The sequence below is a fragment of the Lampris incognitus genome, chromosome 7 (genome assembly GCF_029633865.1).
Source record: "Lampris incognitus isolate fLamInc1 chromosome 7, fLamInc1.hap2, whole genome shotgun sequence".
Classification (NCBI taxonomy): Eukaryota; Metazoa; Chordata; class Actinopteri; order Lampriformes; family Lampridae; genus Lampris; species Lampris incognitus.
The window spans coordinates 44,042,323-44,067,047 of NC_079217.1; the positions used below are offsets into that span (position 1 = coordinate 44,042,323).

Genomic DNA, 24,725 nt, shown 5'->3' on the forward strand with positions numbered 1-24,725 from the left:
GGACTCTCCCACTACACATGTATAATGGAAACACAACTCATCGTGACACTGTACAGCATGCCATGGCTAAAAAGGGGCTAAAGGAAAAACCCTACATCGGTTCGTGCTTCACTTTTCACTGTCATCATTATATACTTTCAGATTACCATCTTTATTTCAATTGACTTGTACATGTAGACATGGTAACTACACTTAATTATATGGCTGCGTGTTTGGCTTTGTTGGATAATCAAATTAAATTCAAAGAAAATTATATGGATTTCTTCCTCAAACAATATGTTCTCCTTCCCTGTTGTCTCTACACTTTTCAGTTGGAGGAGTCTGAGTTCACGAGTGCAGCAGCAGTCAAGGCCCGTAAATCCATGGAGGTGGAGATTGAAGACCTGCATGTTCAGATGGAGGACATTTCCAAAGCCAAACAGGTGGTGAGTACCCTTTTGGTATCCTTACCTAGGCAGTGCAGGAATATTGTAAGAAGATGACCTGATGCCATCCTCTTACCGATCTGCTATGTGACCTTTACTGCGCTCTACCAATTAGCTTACCAGTTAGCACTTGAGCAAACCACTGGGCCACCGTGCCTCCCAGCAGCTTCAGGAGCCGTCTGCGGCGGGGGATTCCCCCTCTGGTGTGGGTCGTCTTGCCCCAATGTCTCAGTCCTTTTGAATTTTACACTACTGCCAATGAGTCAGTTCCCAGGCAAACTTGGTTGGCTGTCAAGATAAACAGATATTACAAGTAATATGAAACTCTCAGCCAGACGGAATATATATATATATCTTTCTGCAAACTTTGATTAGACCTCTGGTATGTAATTACGTGATAACAATGTGACAATGTGAGCACACCAACATTGTAGCAGATATTATTGTATGTTTCATAATCACCGCTGTGTCAGCCACTGCGTCTTATAAGCTAACAAACATCATAAAGTACACATACCATTCCGATATGTATTTTAGTCGCCAATTTTGGTGCACAACAGTGTGAGTCTGGGTCTGACTGAGGCTCAAACATACATGGCTGAATCTCTGCGATGTTTGCTCTAACGCTAGCCATCTTGATGCTCATCAGTCTTTGACCTGTCACGCAGAGGTGGTGGATGGGGCGCCAGGCCTGTGATATTTGCATATTCATAGATACTGAATTTCTCAATGAAGGAGAAAGAGAAGCTGTGCTTACAGCCCCTTTTCAGTGTTTTTCTTTTACTTTTTATGTCGGAAACCCATGTTAAACAATATATTAGTCATCTCAGAATGTTTTAAACTTTACAACGCATTTGGAAGGGTACTTTAAGGTTTTTCTTATAATGGGCGTCAATGGAAAGGAAAACACTTAATGTAAGATAACGACCATATTCCTGGGATTTCCAGTTTGATTTTTTTGACATGTGAAAGTGTTTATGACAAGAGATGTGTGAGAGAAATTTGCCCGCAAGTATTCTCCTCATCAACCCAGTTGCCACAGTAAAATGTTGGCATTTTCCATTTCTGCAAACCACAGATAGATTAAGTTCTTGACATTTATGAACCAAAAATATGTTTCATATCAACATTTCAGCCTATAGCCAGTGTTGGCGGAGCCTGCATCCACGTCACTTGACTAAGTTTCTGTCTGTGAAGATTTAAAAAAAGGCTGGCATTCCTTTTATTCATTCATTCAGTCATTATCCAAACCACTTATCCTTACTCAGGGTCGCGGAGATGCTGGAGCCTATCCCAGCAGTCACAGGGCTTTTCTTTTTATTCTTTTATTCCTTTTATTCTCAGTGGAAAATGCAATATTTGATATAGTTTCGGCATTGAAATGTGTTTTGGTAACATCTATAGTGAGAAATGTGCATTTTATTTTCATAATCTTCATTCAGTGAATGCATATGAACTTTAGTTAGTTGTTACAAAGACTCTTTCAGGTCTGTCTAGAAATGTGTTGGAATGCAACATTTCCGACATTGAACACAACCCAAAAACGCGTTTCTACAATACTTGCTAAAATATCCCAAATAAATCAACATTTATATGCTTTTTTATGTGCCTTATACGTTGGTATCAGACGCCGAGGGGCATGACAAAGCATCGGTATTTGACGACCTGGGAATGAGAACAGGTTGCAAAGGACCAGTCTGATCACCAGTCTATTAAGGTCCAGAAGTCTTGCAACTTATGGTCAATGTAGGTCAGTTTATATACTACACCTCGATTGACATTTTAGCCTGCTCCTTTGACCCCATATTATGTGAGTTTTTTTTTTTTTTTTGTAGTCATGGCATCACTCCTGCATACTAAATTTCTTTACGTAGCTCAGTGAAAAATGTTAGCTAAACTGAACTGGAATGATGTCAGGGAAGTTAAATAACTGTCGTGATTATATCTCCATCCATCCATCCATTATCTGAACCACTTATCCTGCTCTCAGGGTTGTGGGGATGCTGGAGCCTATTCCAGCAGTCATTGGGTGGCAGACAGGGAGACACCCTGGACAGGCCGCCAGGCCATCACAGGGCCCACACACACACACACACACACACATTCATACCTAGGGACAATTTAGTACGGCCAGTTCACCTGACTTACATGTCTTTGGATTGTGGGAGGAAACCGGAGCCCCCGGAGGAAGCCCATATTGTAATGAACTTGGGGGGCAGCCGGGAACCGCCGCAGCCGGGACGCAAACCCGGATCTCCCGCACCACGGGTGACTACATTAAGCAGTCAACTAAAGGGTCCGACCTGTTAGCCAAGCTAGCGAGTCTAGTCATCTGTGGTCGTTACAATATCGTATATCTAGAGAGAGAGAGAGAGAGAGAGAGAGAGGAGAGATAGAGATGATATTTAGGATTTAAGTTTCATTTTTTCCAATGATAATTCTGGGGAAGCTAGGCTTCCCCTAGCCTCTTAATAGCGCTGCATATGTTTTTTTCAGGTTAAGTGTAAGAATGTCTGGTGTGAGCCTGTGAGCTCAGGGCAATCAAAACCCTGAAGTTAGAAATCTCCATACATGTTTGCAGATCTGCCACGGCAGGAGTGTAGCAAAAGTCACATGTAAAAAGACAGCCAGTTGAGAAGCCCGCCTGCTGATGACTTGTCTGTATTTCAAGCTGCCGGAGCAAAATGCTTTGGGCCCTTTTAAATGATCTATAATGCATGGTCTAAAGTACATGGCGCAAGTGCATTTAGGTTGTTTCCAAATCCACTTCTGGTAGTTAAATGGCACATAATCTGGCCACAAAGTAAGACGCAAGGCACAAAGGGGTTGTACTGAGTCTTTTAATTAATCATAGGCATGTTTTGGGCGTAACATGAATTAAACCAGTCAGTGTCATCTCCCATTCCCTTTAAAAGTGCTTGCATCTTGGCATATTGCTATTTAAATGACGGGATTCGGCAGGTCGGAGAAATGAACAGTTTTCTGTTGAAGGAACAGATCTGCTCTGGTGCAAAGCGAAAGTGCACGAGCAGACCGTCTGTGGGAGCAGCAGGAATGCACCAAAGCTCGGGTTCCATTTTAACATTTGTTTTTTTTAATTATCGTGATAAACACAATAATAATTTTTCACATTGTCATATTTTTAGTTGTAGTCTTTTGCATATTTGTGTGCTGCTGCGCATCCCTGTGTATAACAAACAGCGTGTACGAGCGTTGGTCACCCGCCTATGTAGGCACTTTTTACTATCTGAATAATGCGCCATTGACTTTAGACCAGACTTTTGTTGGTCAATGGTGCAATCCTTTTCCACTGCCTGATGATAACAATGCGCCAATAATGCACCTGACCACACCTCATTTTAAGACCAACACACCCATGGGCGTTAGATGGGTGCGAGTACATTTGCTATTTAAACAGTGTGGGTGCTGGGGAGGGAAAATGACAACTGTGTCAGTTGGAAACCAGCAAAGACAGTTGAACTGTACTTTGTGCTGGGTGTAAGATAGGGACCACAGACCTTTCAGCCACAAGGATTCTGAATACACATTTGCAGATTCCTGTACACATTCACAAATGTCAGTATGCATTTAGAGATGATTTTACATATTTACAAGTCTGATTATGTACACAGGGATTAAGATGCAGTTACATAACTCTCCATACACATTCGCAAATAATTTCCTTGCACCTGTTTCCACTCAACCAGATCTGGGATTGCAGCAGCCTTCTCAGTTCAGATGATGTGGGGTGATGTTTGTCTCTTAGTACCCTCACATATTCTTCTCCTCCCATTATATTGATGTTAGGCAGGTCTTCTGCGACTTGTTGCATTTCTGCCAGTGACCATGGCCTAAAGACCCACATCAGGGTTTTGGCTGCGTTTTTGCCTAGTACTGGGTTGGGGACTTCAATCATGGGAATCAGTGTGCACGTTGTGCCATCTTTGTCCTTCGGAGCCTTGTCTTTATCAGTAGACTGCAGTATTTGTCCTGGTGTTGGAGGCGCTGACATCGCTGATGCGGCTACAGCTGTCTTTAGGGTGGCTGTGGCGGCAGAGACTGCTTGCGGTGAACTCCTGCCCTGGTGTGTACTGACATGGGACTGTCCTCCCATCCCGGTTGATAGTTAGTCATTGCCTCATCATCATCTTCCTCTTTGCTTGTTTGTAGTTGCCTCAGGTCAAGGTAGACTGCATCTGATGGGCCAGGTTGCAGCACTGGATAGGGCGGTGAGTCTGGGTGGACCTTTCCTCTGGTCAGGAACACATCTTCTTTGCCTGTTGTTTGCAGCTGGTGGGGGTGAAATGGTTGATGGTGGCAGAGGCATCAGGACCATCTCCTCCTGATGATACTTAAGCATCTGTTTAGTATCCCCCCCCCCGCTCTATCTCCTGTTTGACTTTACTTATGTTTATGTTTTTCTCACTTTTCTGCCTCTTCTTTCCATGTGTAAAAGCTGCTCCAACTTACATGGCGTTCATTCAAATGAAAACCGTGAGATTGTAAAGAGCAGTTGGCAAAACTGAACGGGAAAAACCACAAATTATGTGATGGAACGAGAGGGCAGTAATAAATAAATAAACAACTACATGGGTTGCTATGGTGATGTTGTATTGTTTGCTGAAAAAAAATGACATCTTACAAATGTGTTTTTTTGTTTGCTTTATTTACACTCACCGGCCACTTTATTAGGCACACCTGTCCAAATGCTCATTAACGCAAATTTCTAATCAGCCAATCACATGGCAGCAACTCAATGCATTTAGGCATGTAGACATGGTCAAGACGATCTGCTGCAGTTCAAACCGAGCATCAGAATGGGGAAGAAAGGTGATTTAAGTGACTTTGAACGTGGCATGGTTGTTGGTGCCAGACGGGCTGGTCTGAGTATTTCAGAAACTGCTGATCTACTGGGATTTTCACGCACAACCATCTCTAGGGTTTACAGAGAATGGTCCGAAAAAGAGAAAATATCCAGTGAGCGGCAGTTCTGTGGGCAAAAATGCCTTGTTGATGCCAGAGGTCAGAGGAGAATGGCCAGACTGGTTCGAGCTGATAGAAAGGCAACAGTAACTCAAATAACCACTCATTACAACCGAGGCATGCAGAAGAGCATCTCTGAACGCACAACATGTCGAACCTTGAGGCAGATGGGCTACAGCAGCAGAAGACCACACCGGGTGCCACTCCTGTCAGCTAAGAACAGGAAACTGAGGCTACAATTCGCACAGGCTCACCAAAATTGGACAATAGAAGATTGGAAAAACGTTGCCTGGTCTGATGAGTCTCGATTTCTGCTGCGACATTCGGATGGTAGGGTCAGAATTTGGCGTCAACAACATGAAAGCATGGATCCATCCTGCCTTGTATCAACGGTTCGGGCTGGTGGTGGTGGTGTAATGGTGTGGGGGATATTTTCTTGGCACACTTTGGGCCCCTTAGTACCAATTGAGCATCATGTCAACGCCACAGCCTACCTGAGTATTGTTGCTGACCATGTCCATCCCTTTATGACCAAAGTGTTCCCATCTTCTGATGGCTACTTCCAGCAGGATAACGCGCCATGTCATAACGCTCGAATCATCTCAGACTGGTTTCTTGACCATGACAATGAGTTCACTGTACTCAAATGGCCTCCACAGTCACCAGATCTCAATCCAATAGAGCACCTTTGGGACGTGGTGGACCGGGAGATTCGCATCATGGATGTGCAGCCGACAAATCTGCAGCAACTGCAGGATGCTATCATGTCAATATGGACCAAACTCTCTGAGGAATGTTTCCAGTACCTTGTTGAATCTATGCCACGAAGGATTAAGGCAGTTCTGAATGCAAAAGGGGGTCCAACCCGGTACTAGCAAGGTGTACCTAATAAAGTGGCCAGTGAGTGTAATTATACACAGTAATTTTGTCAATTCATATACCTATAAAATTACATTGTCCCACTCCGACATCTTTTCTGTTTTGTGATGTGCTACGTCACGTCCGGTTGCAAATTCCATTGCGGAGGACGGCAAAAAGTTAAAATATTCTAACTTTGGATGGCAGTGCCCTCTGCCGTTGTCACCATAATTTGCCAGTGTCCTCTGATTTTAACATCTTGCTCTCATCCACAGTAGCCGCTTCTGGTTTGCCGTCTGCCATTTAGCAGATTCCATGTGAATACAGCATTACTTCTTTTCTACCTTTGCTTTTTTTCTTGTTTATTCTCTTGGTCTCTTTCTCGTGCTCTTTTAGCTTATTTCTTCATTGTTCTAACTGTTATAAGCTAAAAGAGACACGTTATTTGGGAACCCTAATTTCTCCCAAAGTAATAACTGCTCACGCCTCTGGACCACATGTCTTACATATTATTCTTGTTGGCCCCTGATATTCAGTCCTCTGTGTTGTGATAAATGCTACTCTTGAAGTTGTATTTTTAAAGTTTTAACATTGGACTATGGTGAATTATTTTTGGTTCATCCAGTGATCCTCCAGTTCTCCTGTGCTGAGATCAGCAGTAGGTGATTTGCTGGCTCGCAAAATATGATCCACTTCTCGTTTACTTTCAAGACTCATACCTGAATCCATAACGGTTTTGTCATGTTTTGGTTTTGACAGTCGTTGCCTGATCTGACTCAACTCATGTGAGTTGTGCATGAGCACGGTTGACTGAGAGCAGGCAGCGACGGAGAGCAGCGTTGGTCGAGTGAGCTAGAGAGTGAATGAGGAGAGGCAGCGGCGATGGCGAGAGTAGGTTTTTCAAAGGTTTTTAATCACCGCGACCATGGGAGGCTCTTCATCATACAGTCCTACCTGTGCAAAAAATGTTTAGGCTGATATGTCCAGTAGTTTTTGAGATCAGCCGTGGACAGACACACACGCACGCACACACACACGCACGCACGCACGCACGCACGCACGCACGCACACACACACACACACACACACACACACACACAACCCCCCCACACACACACACACACTCTCACACGTGCGCGCACGACCAAACATATAATCCCCTCCAGCCTACCGCCTGACAGAGATGACAAACTTGATGGGTAGTTGGACTCAACTAAACTGGTGTCTGCAGCACAGCTTTAATGAGGTGCTGCCCTGTTGATGACTGTTGATGACTGCTAGCAACCGGCAGCAAGCAACTAGCGACCAGTGTAAGCACTAGTGCTCATGATACTTCCGAAGTCCGCACAGAGCTAGGCTGCATTAAGATGAACTAAAACACGGATGCAGCATTCACCAGCATCATGCTGGACAGGTAATCATTCATTGATGACACACACCTTTCTCAAGTGGTTTTGATAAAAACTAGTCTCCAGTTAAGTGTTCAGTTGTTAAGAGTTAAATGCTCCTTTGCTGGGGAGGCTTTGTAACCTTTTTACAGAATAGAACTTCTCTTCGTTATGATGTCCATGATCAGACTTGACGCTCCACTGCAGGGGTGTGCGGGGGTCTGGGGTGCTCCCTGGGGCTGCTGGCTGTGCTTGAGATGGCTCGGGTTGTTGGGGATGGGGGGTGCAGCTGTTCTCTGCGGCCAGGTTTTGGGGGCATCCATGGGGATGGGCTGGGTTCGTCTCTGTGGGTGCCTATGGGGTTGGGCTTTGGGGGTGGTCGTGCTGTCTGCCTCTTTTGGTCCAGATGGTTCTAGGCGTTTGCTGGCCCTGCTAGTATGTCTACCTCTTGTACTTACAAATTTTCAGGGTTTTTTTTCTTCTTTTTTTTTTTCATTGTGGACATTTTGGAGGGGGGAGGGAGGAATTGAGGTCTGATGTTGTTTGTATTCAATTCAATTAAATTCAAACTTAATTGCAGACTCAGGGTCCATAGTAGACGAAGACAAATAGGTAAAAGACAAACCCTAGACAATACACAGAGTAAACACAATAAAATTACATAAATGGAACAAGTCAGTGTGTTAAAAGAAGGCAGCTATACCAGTGGTCCCACAGCCGGGATTGGTAGCGTGTGGCACTGAATCTTATATTAGTCAAACTCTTGATGATTACATTATCAGAGTCATTGAGCTGGCAAATAAATCTATACATAAGATTTCTTAGAAGAGCCTGAAAGATACTGACTCCTGCAGCCACAAACATTTCACTTGCACTACACCATCTAGGTCTTTTTAGCAGTATTCTCATGGCATCATATCGTATTGATTGTATTGCATCTTTTTTTTATTGTATATTTTTTGTGGGAGAAAAAAAGGAAAATCTCAATAAAAAAAAGAGTTAAGTGCTCCAAGGGGCTAGACATGTAATTTTGAAAATTGACGGGGCAGAATCAATGACCCACTGGGTATCATAGAGAAAATATCACTTACACCAACAAGAATGGCATTTGTAGTGTCATAATATATCTGGGAAGTCATTAATTTTTGCTTGTATAATCTCTTACAGGACATGCAGAGATTTGCTCAGATATTCTCATTTGGTGTATAAGAACATGATCGTGTGAAAAGATCTTAATTATTTTTTCTTTTTTTTGCCAGATAAATTCAACACTATTTCCTCTCAAACTTGATCACTATTACCTGTCTGAATAAACATTTGCCACATGGTTAATTGTATTAACTGTCAATGTGTAGCATTCAGTAACTTTCAAACGATCAAATGGATTATGGAAAAATTGGGTGAAAAATGCATCAGTCCACTGGGTTATGGCATTTTCACAATCATACAGATTGACCCAAGGGTGGCGCCACACTTGTTTGTTTGTGTGTTTGTTTGTTTGTCAATGTGTCTCATGCTTTTTCTGTATGTTTACTTTCTGTGGATAGTTACTCAGCCTAGAGCCGTTTAGACTATTTCTGAAAATTAAAGAAATTGGATTGGCCGTATTGTGACTTTCGAGGGTAAAATTGTGTGGAACTTCATTGTGTCTGTTAACATTAGGAAACAGTTCAATGGCTAAATGGTCTAATATAAAGGAGACGAGGTGACATCTAAAGCTGCAATTTGAACCAGATTAACAAGATTTCAGTGGCTCTCCTCTCATGGAAATTTGGCATATGGATATCCCCGCGAACCTGAGGGCAGGATAAGTGCTTTGGATAATGGATGGATATGGATATGTTAAGCTTCCGCAGCATACTGCAATCTCTTTAGCACTGATATTGTCAATAATGAAGAAAAAAAAAGTCACTTGTCTGCTAATCCCTTTCTTTGCTGGTAAAACAAGTATTTTCTTTCAGTGAGTTTTACTCATTAGACATGCTCCATTATGCATTCACTATCTGCTTTGACAATCCTAATAAGATGGATTCTTGGTGTCATTGCTGCTTTCCCATCTCTTTACGTACTTGCTATTTGCTAATGGGTTGGTTTTTGCATAGCCACATTATTCATAATTTTCTTAATCCATAGTACTGCATTAATGATCTCTCCCGCCCTTCCTCTCTCTCCCTCTTGTGTTGTACCACTTATTACCAAAATAGGATTATCTCTCCATTCACTACAACCTCATTCTCACCCCTCATCCGCTATGACACATTCACACTTTCAACTGGAGAGAAGGTAATGGCTGGGACCTTTTGATCAATAGATACTATGGCTGGCAGAAACCACTAAGAAGAGCTGTTACGTAGGGCTGTCGCAATTATTACATAATCGCCTAATCGCGATTATTTGACCTGACCGCGATCATCATTTGCATAATTATGTAATAATTATGTAATAAATATACAAAATATAATATAGTAAAATAATAAATACATAATATATAATAAAATATAAATAATAATGTTTTAGTTAAAAATATCTAAAACATTATTACTATTATAATGTTTTAGATATTTTTAAATGCAACTTAAACTGCTGTATTCACATTCTTATTTGGTAATCATATGCACTTCTCTTTCCCTTTGTCTTGTTTCGCGTAGCTGGAGGAGCAAGTCAGCCGCCTGCAGAGGGAGAAAAATGACTTACAGTCTCGGATGGAGGAAGATCAGGAGGACCTCAATGAACTGATGAAGAAACACAAATCTGCTGTGGCCCAGGTCTCTCAATCTTTCTGTCTCATGCTGAAAACTCCTACAGTAAAACACATGCAAATGCCATCATTAAACAACATATGTTGGTTTGTAGAAATGTCCATATACAGCCTTAGGTCAGAGGATAAAGGGTCAGAGTATTTTGCATCTTTTGAAACCCCACATTAGTATTGATATGGCAATATGTGCAGATGATCGCTAAGTGCAACTTAAAGTGCTGGAAAGTTTTTTCTCCACCACGAATAGAATGTTGACATTTTGGCCTCCACAGTTTCTTGTGCTTCATCAGTTGAAGAAAAATTACCAACATTGACAATGAAATGAGATTATAGATGTGCCTTTTGGTGAGGGTCTGGTGTCTGACCTTACGTAGAGTCCAAAGTCATACTTGAAAACAAGATTAAACAAGTTCTCTGTCAATTCCTTGTCAAATAATTTTTCTCAAGATGGTAAAAAAGACAGTTTTCAACATCCACCTGTCTTGCTGCTTAAGACAATGCAGTTAAACTTTTTACCTGAGTTCTTCCCCGTTGTGTTTATGTGTGGTGTAGTCTGCACAGCACCTGGCCCAGATTAGTGATCTTCAAGGCCAGCTGGAGGAGGGCCTAAAGGAGAAGCAGGAGATCCAGGAGAAGGTAGGCAAAGAACTTCTGCCTGTGTGATGCTGCGAGTGACATGGATGTATTCAATAACAATCCACTGAGAAAGATGTGACGTGCTTATTTTCAGTCTGCTCACAAACTCTTCAGTTGTTGATGGAAAATTATTGATTTGTAAATTCAATTGTTAATGGTCAAATAAAGCACAGATTGGGCCTTTAAGATTCAGGCTACATGGCCTAGGGTCATCACAGAGGTTGGACTATTTTTCGAAGAGCATTTCATTGATTAATATCTGTCAAGAGGTAAAATAAATTTTCAGCAAATACAACCTAAATGTGAAATACAAAAAATTCTCAGAATCATTTGCCTACCTTAGCTTTAAAGGGTCACTTAACCCAAAATGTAAAATAGCTCTTTCCCATCTACCCCGAGTGCAACCTGTCCAACCAGAGTTTTCGGTGTGATTTGGCAAGGTTTGGAGTTGTCTGAGGTAGAGCTGTCCCTCTTCATCCGAAAACATAAAGATAAAATAGAAATAAGTTTCTGGCACTCAAATCAGCAAAAAATTGCATTTGAAAAAATCAAACAGCCACTTCTCTTTCTAGAAACAAATGACATGGTTATCCACAATAATCCACAGACCTCGTGAAAATTATGAGAACTATTTTCTGCAGAAGAACATCTGCAAACTTTGTCTATATGCCTAGAAGCAATCATGCTAGTTCTTGCTGTACCAAGACGTGTGCCCCCAAAGAGGACCTGGATGTAAACAAACGGTATTGTGTTGGGCTGAGCTAGTGTGGCTTGATGACCTTGGGATGCTACAAATTTCTGCAAAAAAGTACTGGCAGACTTTGAGGAATAAACTGAAGCTTATTTTGCAAAAGTTTACTTATTTGAACCAGAGTACAAAGACAAAGAATTACAGCAAATGGACACAGAGACAGCGAGAGCTCAGGCAGAAGTGGTAGGTACTGCTGCAGCTAACCTACGGCTGCCGATAACTGCTGAACCTGTACCCATACCATGACCTTGGGAAATTGGTGGTATTCATGTAAGAAATGCAGATAAATGCCATCAGAAGCTGGGCAGATAGACAATTGGCAGGTCTTCTTCAGCGGAAAATAGTTCTCAACAAAACTGTGGGTTTTCAGTAGTAGCTATGTCATTGTTTCTGGAAGGAGACATTGCTGTTTATTTTTCTAAATGTTTTTTCTTTGGTGCTCTGAGCTCCACAAACCAATCACTTCAACAATTCAATTCCCTGTATTGGGGTAAAGGGAGACGGCTCTGCCGTGGACAACTCCAAATCCCAGCAATCACAGAGAAACTATCTGGATGGGTCGTTTGTACTTGCGGTAAGTAGTAAAACTGTTTTTTTTTTTTTATTTTAGGTGAAAAAAAGCCTTGAAGCAATGCTAAGCAGTGTTGCTGTAACCTATAGTCAATTTTAAATTCCTTTTTGAAGCAGCTGATACTTTGTTACAGTACAGTTAGACAGTAGGCTACTGTCTTTCACTCAGTTACATTCATTAAAATATAGAAGCTGACTGGTTCATTAAACTAAATTAATTTCATTTAATAAGTGTACACACGTCAACTTGATGGTCATCCAGGGGTGGGGAAGAAACAGCTTAGGGCGTCCGGGTAGTGGAGCAGTCTATTCCGTTGCCTACCAACATGGGGATCCCCATGTTACTTACCTCAGGGTTGGTCAGGCGTCCGTACAGACACAGTTGGCCATGTCTGTGGGTGGGAAGCTGGATGTGGGTATGTGTCCTGGTCGCTGCACTAGCACGTCCTCTGGTCGGTCGAGGCGCCTGTTCGGGGGGGAGGGGGAACTGGGGGGAATAGCGTGATCCTCCCATGCGCTACGTCCCCCTGGTGAAACTCCTCACTGTCAGGTGAAAAGAAGTGGCTTGCGACGCCACATATATATCGGAAGAGGCAAGTGATAGTCTGAAGCCCTCCCCGGATCGGCAGAAGGGGTGGAGCAGCAACTGAGACAGCTCGGAAGAGTGGGTTCGTTGGCCAAGTACAGTTGGGGACAGAAATGGGGAAAAACCCGAAAAACAACAACAACTGCGTAATTGCCAGTTATAGTGATCTCATTGGCCTAGACGGATACGATCACTATAACTGGTTTCCACAGCATCAAAACCAGATGGAGCACTCAGTTCTAGGTTCTGAAAAGAGGTCAGAGCATTCAAAGCATGTCCTTTTCATTTTGGGTAAAAAAAAAAAAAAATACAGGAATCTCTTTTTTACAGGACTCCAGTGGGGACATGGTCTAAGTCTACCAAACACAAATTCGCCAAGAACTTACTTGCTTGGACCCAGAAACAGTAGTGTTTCAGGTCTATGACACTGTGTCTCGTTGAGATTTCAAGTTGCTACTGCTTGACACTATGCCTCAGTAGCACATGCTAACACGTGTGTGTGTTTGTGTGCATGATTGTTACTGTGTGTGTGCATGTATACCTGTGCACGTGCGTTCTTTAGATGCAGGCCCTGCAGAGCCAGCTGGATTTCCAGGAGCAGTCAATGGTGGAGAAGTCCCTTGTAAGTCGGCAGGAGGCAAAAATTCGAGAGCTGGAGACTAAGCTGGAGTTTGAAAAGACTCAGGTCAAACGCCTGGAGGTGAGAGCAAGCAGCAGGTAGTGTTAGAAGTAGATGTTGAAGAATGGATGTTCTTGCCGCCTTTAATGTGTATATACAGTTGTGGAAATCGGTGTTGTTTGAGTGGGTTTCTGGGTGGGGGAACTGCACAGCCTAAGGTCAGACTTTCATATCTTAGAGGGTCTTAAGTATTATTATCTTTTGGATATTGTTCTAGTTTCTGCAGTATGAAAATGTTCTATCTTCTAAAATCTCTGCTTTGCTTTATCCTGTAATTTTGCATCATTCGACTTCTGCACATCTGCACATTCCATCTGCACATTCCCAGGAAATGCACAGCTTGCCTACTGATAGTGACTGCTCAGTCTGGCAGGGTTCATTTTCATCATTAGATGTGCATTTTTTTTCCAAGCAGGTGTTTTTTTTCTCATCCCCTCAACCCTCATTGATAAACATAATAAATATACAGTTTTTTGATATTTTGCTCTATTTTTAATACCCTGAAGTCTTGACTGTAAAGGCTCATGGACACCTTCAGTTTCTTATAGACAGGTAGAAATATCCACAGGCAAGAGAAGAGAGTACTCCTGCACACTGTCCTTATACTTGCAATAAACTTTAATAGAGATACCAATGTTTCGGTCCTTAGACCTTCATCAGGTAAAGCAGAGGAACAAAGAACATTCCAGGCAGATATAGCCAACACCTCCTCAGGTGAGGCCAATCATCGTCTCATAATGACAGTAATAATATTGGGCTAATGGTAGATCTTAGGGTAACACTATCATAATTTCACTGTTCTATTATCGCTACTCCGTAGTGCTATATTTACATATTGCCCTCTGACCTCGCCTCTGGCGACGCTAGGCTCTGAAATTCACCGCTCATGCGACAGCATCCCCTAAGCCCCGCCCACAACTGCGCTTGACATGCGTCACCACATCACTCGTCAGTTCGACTAGAGCCTCCTTCAAGGGAAGACGTGTCGCGCTGAGCTCTGTTGCGGGGTTTTTCTTCATTGCTAGCTAGCTTAGCTATTTTCTCCATTTGGACAATAGTGCGGTTTTCTCCGTCACTATGGCTGGTGTTAACGTCGACGTCGATGTTCTTTTCGCCGAGTTTTATAGTTGTTGCCACAGGAAGAAGGACGCTGGCGATTTCCATCCTTTTTGCAGCGACCATCCTAGCATGGCTCATGTTCGGGAGACTGCAGCTAGCCTAGAGGCGCCACCATGCATGGTGTGCGCTTCATGGCCGCTCAGTCGACGGACGAGCTGGGTTTCACATGCCTTTTCCACTCAGGTTGGTGCCGGTGGGATCGAGATCCCTCCCTGGCCGGGCTCGTTGGTTTCTGCTGTGCTACCTGGGAGCCAGGACCACATGTGCCCACCGGCAGTTCCGCAGGCTGCTACTCAAGATGGCGGATCTTGCTCCTACCAAGTCCCTGAGGAAGGGTCCGAGGAGGAGGCAAAGTTCGATGACTTTTTCCCTTTTTTCCTCGAGAGGGCCTTGGCTTCGACGGGGACCACAAGGGTTGCCCCAGTCCATGCCTCGGTGACGCCTGGAATGGATCAGGCGTTCTCTGCCTCGGTGGAGGTGCGCAAAGACCCGAAGCACATTCCGCCCTTCCCCCCCATCACGGAGTCCATCAAAGCCACATAGCCGGAACCAGAGAAGGTGCGCTCAACTGTTAAAGTGAACACCAAGAGCTACCTGACGGTTGCCGGCTGGTCTCCTGCTTCTATGTCGCCCCCCACTGTGGAGAAATTTCTTTTTCCCCGGCTTTACCCTGGTAAGCTACGCGAACCGGAGAGCAAGGAGGTGGCGATGAAGATCAAACATCCCTCGCCAGACATAGTGTCCATGGATGACCACGCGCGCCAAATCTGGTTCAGTGTTCTCCGCTCCGCAGCGGCCATCTCCACAGCTGGTCTGGCAGCTGGTCATCTGGCGCAGGCGGTGGACAGTGAGAGCCAGGGGGATGATGACACCGATGCCTCACGCCTGGACGAGGCTTGGAGGGCTTCTCAGATCATCGGCACGTTCCTCCGTGATGCCGCGGTGAACCTGGGTGCGGCTCTGTCCTCCTCAGTCCTGCTGAGGCGCGAGTTCTGGACAAAGGACTGTCGCTTGGAGGACGGGGTTGTTAAGATGATCCGCAAGCTCCCCATCAACACGGACGTCCTTTTCGGTGTGGATGAGCCAGCACTGGAAAAGATCCGTCACGACCTGGCCAACGCGGAGCTGCTGGCTAAGACCTTCAAAGAGAAGGATCCCGCGCAGCCTCCGGCACGCGCTCAAGGCTCTCCGAAGCCCCAGCCGCAGGGGGGGCGAGGTCGAGCCTCAAAGCACCGCAAGAACGCCGACAAGAGACAGTCGGCTGGCCCCGCGCCAGCCCCTGGGGCTCACAGTCAGTCCCACCACGCTGGTGGAGGCGGCGCGGGTGGTCCTCAGCCCGACGTGAAGCGGAAGTACGAGCACCGGACCAGGGGTGCCAGCTCGGGAGATCCGCGCTGCCGCTGACGGTGCGCGACAGACCCCCACATCCCCTGTTCGAACATGGCAGGTATTGATGTTATGGCCACTGGTGGCAAGGTTTTACCATGCAATGAGGGGAACATGTTGATGAATAAAGATTTCAGTTCTGCATTTTATCCTTCGTGTTCCTCGTCTGTAGATTATTCTACGGTGGATGGTCTGTCATATAATGTTGGTGATGTCGATGCTACTTTTATTCCACACGCACATGGTGTAGTGAGTAATGTTGTGTCCCATGCCACCGGACTCTGCAAGCAAGTCAGAAGAAACGAAGATGTTCCAGATATGGCAACGGGTTCACTAGCTTCACAGGGTGTAGGCTATGTGAATTATACCGCTGAGATCAGTTCTGTTTCAAACCGTACACAAGGTTATGGGTTGTTGAACTCTGTATCTATGCCTGTCTCGGATAATCATGAGCTGTCAGATGGGAATGAAATTAGTTTATCCCATCAGACAGGCATCCAGAGTTACGCACTGGGTTTTCCCGTGCGTAAAGCAGGGTTACCGGAGCGCATGACTCGCTGTCTGTGGCCAGTCGGAGAGGGTGCTGGGTGCGCACATGCTGATGCTGATTTTTCCGCGCTCCCACCTTCTGTTGGGCAAAATCCTGCACATACTCGCTCCCCATATGGGACGCGGTCCGCCGTGGGAGCCTCTAAACACTTCCGTGGAGAGCTCGGAGGTTGGACTGGAATGGCAGCGATACAGCCTATTTCTCGACAGCCAGACACAACGCGTCACGCGCCCTCTGTCTCCCCATTACGCACGCTGGCAGGCGCTGCCGGGTGTACCAGAGTGGATCCTCCGGACGGTCAGGCATGGGCACGAGATTCGGTTCGAGCAGGGTCCTCCCCCTTACACGGGCATATGTCAGATGCTGATCCATTCACCTGCCGAAGCAGAGGTGTTGCGGCAGGAAATATTGGAGATGCTGTCCAAAGACGCGATACAGGTGGTGGAGAGAGGCACAGAGGAAATAGGGGTTTATTCGAGATATTTCCTCGTGCCCAAGAAATCGGGGGGCATGCGGCCGATTCTAGATCTGAAGTGGTTCAATACTTGGGTGCGCAAAGAATCATTCCACATGCTGACGGTCCCCCAGCTCCTAGCCATGATATCGAGCGGAGCCTGGTTCACATCTGTGGACCTCAAGGACGCATATTTCCATGTCCCGATAGTGGGTCACCACTGGAAATATCTCAGGTTCGCGTTTCAGGGAACCTGTTACGAGTACAAAGTCCTCCCGTTCGGCTACAGTTTGGCCCCACGGGTCTTTTCGATGTGCGTCAAGGCGGCTCTCACTCCGCTATTCTCCCAGGGTTACGTTATAGCCTACTACTTGGACGATCTGCTTCTGATAACCCCAGATCACCGGCTGGCTATGGAACGCACGAGTCGCCTGGTCTCGCACCTGTCAGACCTGGGTCTCACGGTAAACTGGAAGAAGAGCGCTCCCTGGCCGTCACGCGAAACCACCTATCTGGGATTAGCGTTGGACTCAGGGAGGATTCTGGCTTCCGTCTCGGAGGAGCGGTGGCAGGGGTTAGAGGACCTTCTTGCCAGTTTTGCCCCGGGCCGGTCGGTGACAGTAGGTCAACTGCGTCGGCTCCTGGGCATCATGTCCTCTGCTCACCAGGTGGTGCCTCTGGGTCTGCTTTTTATGAGGAGACTCCAGTGTTGGCTTATTCGAGAGGGCCGGTTCCGCCGGCTGCGCCAACGGCACAGGTTAGTGGTCCCAGAGGGGGTGAGCTTGGACCTGGATCACTGGGCAGAGGCCTGCAGATCCAGGGTTGGGGTTCCCCTCGGACCCAGATCGGAGGAGGTGATTCTATTCACGGACGCATCCCTGGGAGGTTGGAGTGTGATCTGTGGCCACGGCACAATCAGAGGAGTATGGCCCGTGAGTCACAATGCGCACATCAACGCGCTGGAGCTGGAGGCAGTGCTGTTGGCGGTGCGTCATTTCGCTCCTCTCCTACGACATCGACACATTCTGGTCAGGTCGGACAGTACCACTACGGTGGCGTATTTCAACAGGCAGGGCGGGACGCGGACGGCTGCGTGCCGTGCGTTAGCCTACGACCTGTGGAGTTGGGTGCATCAGAATGCGCAGTCCATTCGGGCAGTTCATGTGCCTGGCAGCCAGAACGAGGCAGCGGACGTCATGTCGCGCGGCGGTCCCAGCTGGGACAACTGGTCCCTCAATCCTCTTATCGTGGAGATGATCTGGGCGAGGTTCGGAGTGGCGCAGGTTGACTTGTTTGCATCCAAGAGGAATGCCAAATGCGCACGATGGTATTCGCTCTGGAGTGAATGCGCTGGGCATCGAGCCGTGGCCACGCGAGCTGCTCTATGCTTTTCCCCCTCTGGGTCTGATACCGGCGGTGGTGGAACGGATCAGATGCACGGGCGCGTTGGTGATCCTGGTGGCTCCCAACAACCCAGGCGCGCCGTGGTTTCCGAACATGGTTTCCATGGTGCGCGCGCCACAGTTCCTCCCCCCGATGTGGCTGGACGCTCTGACGCAGGCAGACGGGATTATCCAACAGGAGCCCCTTCTAGCGGGGTTCCAACTGGCGACCTGGCTTCTGAGAGGGCCAGGCTGAGAGAGGAGGGCTTTGATGAGACCACGGTGGCCACTATACAAGCCGCGCACGCTCCGAGCACATCGGCGCATTACGACTCCAAGTGGAGAGTTTTTGCTAGGTGGTGCGTGGGAGAGGGCGTGGAACCTCTGTCTGCATCCTTGGCCCACGTTGCGGGGTTCTTGGAATACAAGAGATCGACTGACAATTTAGCCTACGAAACGATCAAGGGGTACTTGGCAGCGATCTCAGCCTTTATGCCTAGGCTGGGTGGCGACACTGTCTTCTCTCACCCCGTATGGTGGCGTTCCTCAAGGGGGTGAGGAACAGGCAGGGTGTTCGGAACGACCGCACGGCCACTTGGGATTTATCCCTGGTTCTGTCGGCGTTGTGTTCTACGCCATGTGTTCTGCGCCATTCGAGCCTTTGGAATCGGCTGACGTTAAGTGGCTGTCGGCCAAGGTGGCGCTCCTGCTGGCCCTGGTGTCTTTGGGTATGGTCAGCGAACTGTGCGCGCTCTCCACGGAGGGCATCGAATTTGCCACGGACAGTTCAAAGGTGATAGTCTACCCGAATCCGTCATTTCGTCCGAAACATGTCACCGCGCGTTACCAGCGGGTGCCATTGGTGTTGTCGGCCTTTTATCCCTCTCCCTCTTCGGAGGAGGAGAGTAGGCTCCATCTCCTCTGCCCAGTTCGTGCGCTACGGGTTTACCTGGAGCGCAGTGGTCCTTTCAGAAAGACTAAACAGGTCCTTGTCTGCTACGGGGCGACAGGCAGGAAAGGAGAGGCGCTGTCTAGCCAGAGGCTTTCTCATTGGATTTGCTCCGGGATCTCCCAAGCCTATGTGGGGGCTGGTAGAGAAGTACCCAGGTTTAAAGCGCACTCCACGAGGGGCACAGCTGCTTCGGTGGCTCTCTATGCTGGTGTGGCGATGAAGTCTATTATGTCAACGGCGATGTGGTCTTCGCCACATTCGTTCATTAATCATTACTTAACTGACCAGTCTGCTATGACAGTGACCGGTGCTGTGCTTGGCACAGCGAGGCGCACTGATGCGTAATGCGCTCTGGCCATACTCAAGTGTCTCCCGTCGGGAGCGCGGACGTTTGTACATAGTTCATTTAAAATAAAATTTAAAAAAAAGAATATTATATATAGGCTATAGCCTATGTGTATATGTACACTACCGTTCAAAAGTTTGGGATCACCCAAACAATTTCGTGTTTTCCATGAAAAGTCACACTTATTCACCACCATATGTTGTGAAATGAATAGAAAATAGAGTCAAGACATTGACAAGGTTAGAAATAATGATTTGTATTTGAAATAAGATTTTTTTTACATCAAACTTTGCTTTCGTCAAAGAATCCTCCATTTGCAGCAATTACAGCATTGCAGACCTTTGGCATTCTAGCTGTTAATTTGTTGAGGTAATCTGGAGAAATTGCACCCCACGCTTCCAGAAGCAGCTCCCACAAGTTGGATTGGTTGGATGGGCACTTCTTTGAGCAGATTGAGTTTCTGGAGCATCACATTTGTGGGGTCAATTAAACGCTCAAAATGGCCAGAAAAAGAGAACTTTCATCTGAAACTCGACAGTCTATTCTTGTTCTTAGAAATGAAGGCTATTCCATGCGAGAAATTGCTAAGAAATTGAAGATTTCCTACACCGGTGTGTACTACTCCCTTCAGAGGACAGCACAAACAGGCTCTAACAGGTACTATTTAATGAAGATGCCAGTTGGGGACCTGTGAGGCGTCTGTTTCTCAAACTAGAGACTCTAATGTACTTATCTTCTTGCTCAGTTGTGCAACGCGGCCTCCCACTTCTTTTTCTACTCTGGTTAGAGCCTGTTTGTGCTGTCTTAAAATGAGGTGTGGTCAGGCGCATTGCTATCTTTAGGCAACGGAAAGCAATTGCGGGCTTGACCAACAAAAACCTGGTCTTAAGTCAATGGTGCAGTATTTTACTGTTATTTTAAGGGTGAATTATTCAGATAGTAACATGTGCCTACATAGGCAGGTGCACGACGTGTTACATTTAACAAAAACATGTCATAATGGTTAGTCAGACTAACCGTTCTGCTCATGCTTTTACTTTCATGCTTTCACTTTCCTTTGGAGAGAAGTGTTCTTTTCTACTAATTGGCAAATCCACTGTTATAATAGCAGTCCACCAAGGTGCAAGTGTACCTGGCTTTTAAAGGGAATGAGAGATACCACTAATTGGTTTATTTCATGTTAAGCCCAAAACACACCTATGATTAATTGAGAGACTAAGTACAACCCCATTGAACCCATGCACCTTACTTTGCACTCAGATTATCTGCCGTTAAACTAACAAAAGTGGATTTGGACATGCCCTAAATGCACTTGCACTATGCGCTTTAGACCATGTGCTTAGATCATTAAAATATAGCCCAATGTCTGCAAAGTGAAGATCCGCAAAGCTTCATGTCTCTTCAGTAACAGGTCGTGGTCATCACCTCTAGGTGGCACCTTTACCTTCTCTATACATAACATAAAATCGTAAGGAAGAGATGGCATGCTTTATATCATTAAGGTGCGCAGGAACAGGATAATCATGGTCATTTCTGCGTATTGCACTTGTGTTCACTGATGCGTTGCTTTAATGGCTAGTGGTTTTACTTACATACGATAAATCACAAGGACAACGCAACATGTAAACCACATGAGTGGAAGAGCAGGTGATCACACTTTTGATACGGAACCGTTCGCCTGTGTGTGGATGACTAAAATGTGTAGTCGTCAGAATCAGATTTAAAATCAGAATCAACTTTATTGGCCAAGTGTGCTTGTGCACACGAGGAATTTGACTCCGGTTTACAGCAGCTTCTTGTCCTTGCATATATCACTCACAATCAAAAAAGAAAAACAAAGAAATAAATGGAATAATAAATAGAATATTAAGTGTGTATGCACAATCAGAGTTTTGTTATGGCTGAATAATTAATAACTTATTGTGCTTATGTATTATATTTCTTATATATACTAATATAACTTTAAAATGTATGCTTATATTAGATACTTGTATATTATATACTAAAATATGTAATGTATATTTATCTATATGTTATATAATTATATAGTATATTATATACTTACGTTATAATTATAACAATAACAGTTTGTAACCAGTATACAGCAGTTGTATGTATATTTACGGTTGTACATTTGTATTGCACATCTGGTTTAAAAAGAGGTAGTGTAAATCGTAGGTGTGTAGGTAAGACATCTTGACCAGAGGGGGCTATTTACAAAGTGTCATATTTACGTAATAAGTGTCCATTATTGCACTAATCCATCCATTATTGCTAATGAGAGAGATGTCCTGTGGGGAAAAAATTGTTCCTGTGTCTGGTGGTTTTGGTGCACACTGCTCTGTAGCGCTTGCCAGAGGGTAGGAGTTCAAACGGACTGTGTCCTGGATTTTGGGAGTCTATGCTGATTCTGCCCACCTGTTTCCGGGCTCTAGAGGTGTACAAGTCCTGCAGGGTGGGCAGGAGCACTCCAATGATTTTTTTCTGCTGTCCTTACTCTTCACTGCCGTCAGTTCCTATCCTGTTTTGTTGCTGCTCCGAACCAGACCGTGATGGATATGCACAGGAGAGATTCAATGACTGCGGTGTAGAACTGGCTCAACAGCTCCTGTGGCAGACCAAATTTCCTCAATTGCCGCAGAAAGAACATCCTCTGCTGGGCCTTTTTGAAGATGGAGTTGATGCTGGTCTCCCACTTCAAGTCTTTGGAAATGGTAGTTCCCAGGAACTTGAAGGTCTCCACAGTTTACACAGGGCTGTTGGATATTGTGAGGGGGAGCAGTGCTGAGCGGTGTTTCCTAAAGTCCATCGTCATCTCCACGGTCTTGAGCATGTTCAACTCCAAGTTGTTCTGACTGCAAAAGAGCACCAGCCGCTCAACCTCCCACCGATATGCTGACCCATCGCCATCCTGGATGAGTCCGATGACCATAGTGTCATCTGCAAACTGCAAGAGTTAAACAGCTGGGTCCTTGGAGGTGCAGCCATTGGTGTAGAGGGAAAAGAGCAGTGGGGAAGAGGACACATCCCTTGGGAGCACCAGTGCTGACTGTTCTTATACCAGAAGTGACTTCCCCCAGCCCCAACTGCTGTTTCCTGCCTGTCAGGAAGCTGGTCATCCACTGACAGATAGCAGAGGATACAGTGAGATGAGGGAGTGTGGAGGAGAGAATTTCTGTAATGATGGTGTTGAATGCCGAGCTGAAGTCCACAAACAGGTTCCTTGCATAGTATGTCGCTGGGCAGTCAAGATTTTCCAGGATGTAGTGCAGTCCCATGTTGACTGCATCATCCACTGACCTGTTTGCTCATTAGGCAAACTGCAGGGAGTCCAGCAGGTGTCCTGTGACGTTCTTCAGGTGGGTGAACACCAGTCGTTCGAAGGACTTCATGACCACAGATGTCAGAACGACAGCCCTGTGGTCATTCAGTCCTGTGATGGAGGGTTTCTTGGGGATCGGGATGATGGTGGAGCATTGAAGCAGGAGGGGACTTCACACAGGTCCAGGGATCTGTTGAAGATCTGCATAAAGATTTGAGCCAATTAGTCAGTACAAGCTTTAAGACAGTAGGGAGACACACCATCTCCCCCTACTCACACATCAACTACTACGTCAACCACTACATCAGGAAAGCACCGGATTGAACCCAGTGCTTTCCTGGTCTTCTGTCTCTGGAAAAGCCGGCTCACATCCTCTACACATGTCTTGAGTGCAGCCTGAGTACCGGGGGGGAGAGTAGGAGGTTGCCAGAGGTGTGATGGGGGCTGTTGTCGTTGGGCTGGAGCAGATGAGGGGTGTGAATTCGTCCCTCTCAAATCTGCAGTAGAAGACATACAGGTCGTCAGCCAGGTCTTTGTTTGCCTCAGCATGGGGAGATCAAAACAAGAGTAATTATTTTTCACAGCGACAGCCGCCAACTCAAGGATGAACTCATTAGGGGGATTAGTTGTGTTGTCCCGATTCTGTAAAAAAAAAGGTAAGGTCCTCAAGACCACCTTCATGTGGTATGTTGATGTGCAGGCTGGCCACATCTAGGGTTAATAGCATAGCATCATCTGGAACATCATTAAGGCTATATCTGTCTGGTATGTTCTTTGTTCCTCTGCTTTGCCTGATGAACGTCTAAGAACTGAAATGTTGTATCTCTAATAAGTATATTGATGCATGTGCAATAATCCAGGTAAGAAAATCACAGAACGATGAATCAGTTCATCTGGACACAACGTTTATTGAGAGAAACATTTCATCACTCATCTAAGTGACTTCTTCAGTCTCAACTGACTGCAGGTATCCCGACCCTTATAAACAATACAGTCGAAACCAAAAATCCGAGACTGAAGAAGTCACTTAGATGAGTGATGAAATGTTTCTTTCAGTAAACATGTCCAGATAAACTGATTCAACTTTCTGTGGTATCGCTAATAAAATTTATTGCAAGTACAACGACAGTGTGTCTCTTCTCTAATGTGAAATGTTCATTGCTTTACAAAGATCTGCTATTACGGTTTTCAAAGGCTTTGTCTTTACTTCTTACACACACACACACACACACACACACACACACACACACACACATACACACACATCTTAACATTTCATGTTGCCATAGAAGTATAAATCATCAGAGCTGAAGATAGCAGAGTTCCATTAATATGAGGAGGCAACCTACAATACCCATTCAGCTTCTGAAACATGGAGAAGGTCATCGGTTAATGGAGGAACTAGGCTACTGACAGTTTTTCATCAGTGCTGAGGATGGATAGGTTGTATACTAATAGGATTACCCTTTTGAATAAAGTTATATACTTCAGTGTATGTTTTTAAAGTAGTGTGTGTTATGCAGCGCCTCATGTATACAGAAATAGAACATTAATGAATATAGAATTTACAAAGCTATTTA

General features: G+C 45.5%; 1 protein-coding gene across 3 annotated transcripts in view; it reads left to right on the forward strand.

Moving 5' to 3' along the window:
- Nucleotides 1–24,725, forward strand: part of myo18ab (myosin XVIIIA b) — a 216,720-nt gene that overhangs the window by 174,572 nt on the left and 17,423 nt on the right. For all 3 annotated transcript variants that reach the window (XM_056283064.1, XM_056283065.1, XM_056283067.1), the window contains exons 33-36: nt 312–425; nt 10,303–10,419; nt 10,965–11,048; nt 13,518–13,655. In XM_056283064.1, the coding sequence (XP_056139039.1) occupies nt 312–425; nt 10,303–10,419; nt 10,965–11,048; nt 13,518–13,655 (453 nt within the window). The remainder of the gene's footprint in view (nt 1–311; nt 426–10,302; nt 10,420–10,964; nt 11,049–13,517; nt 13,656–24,725) is intronic.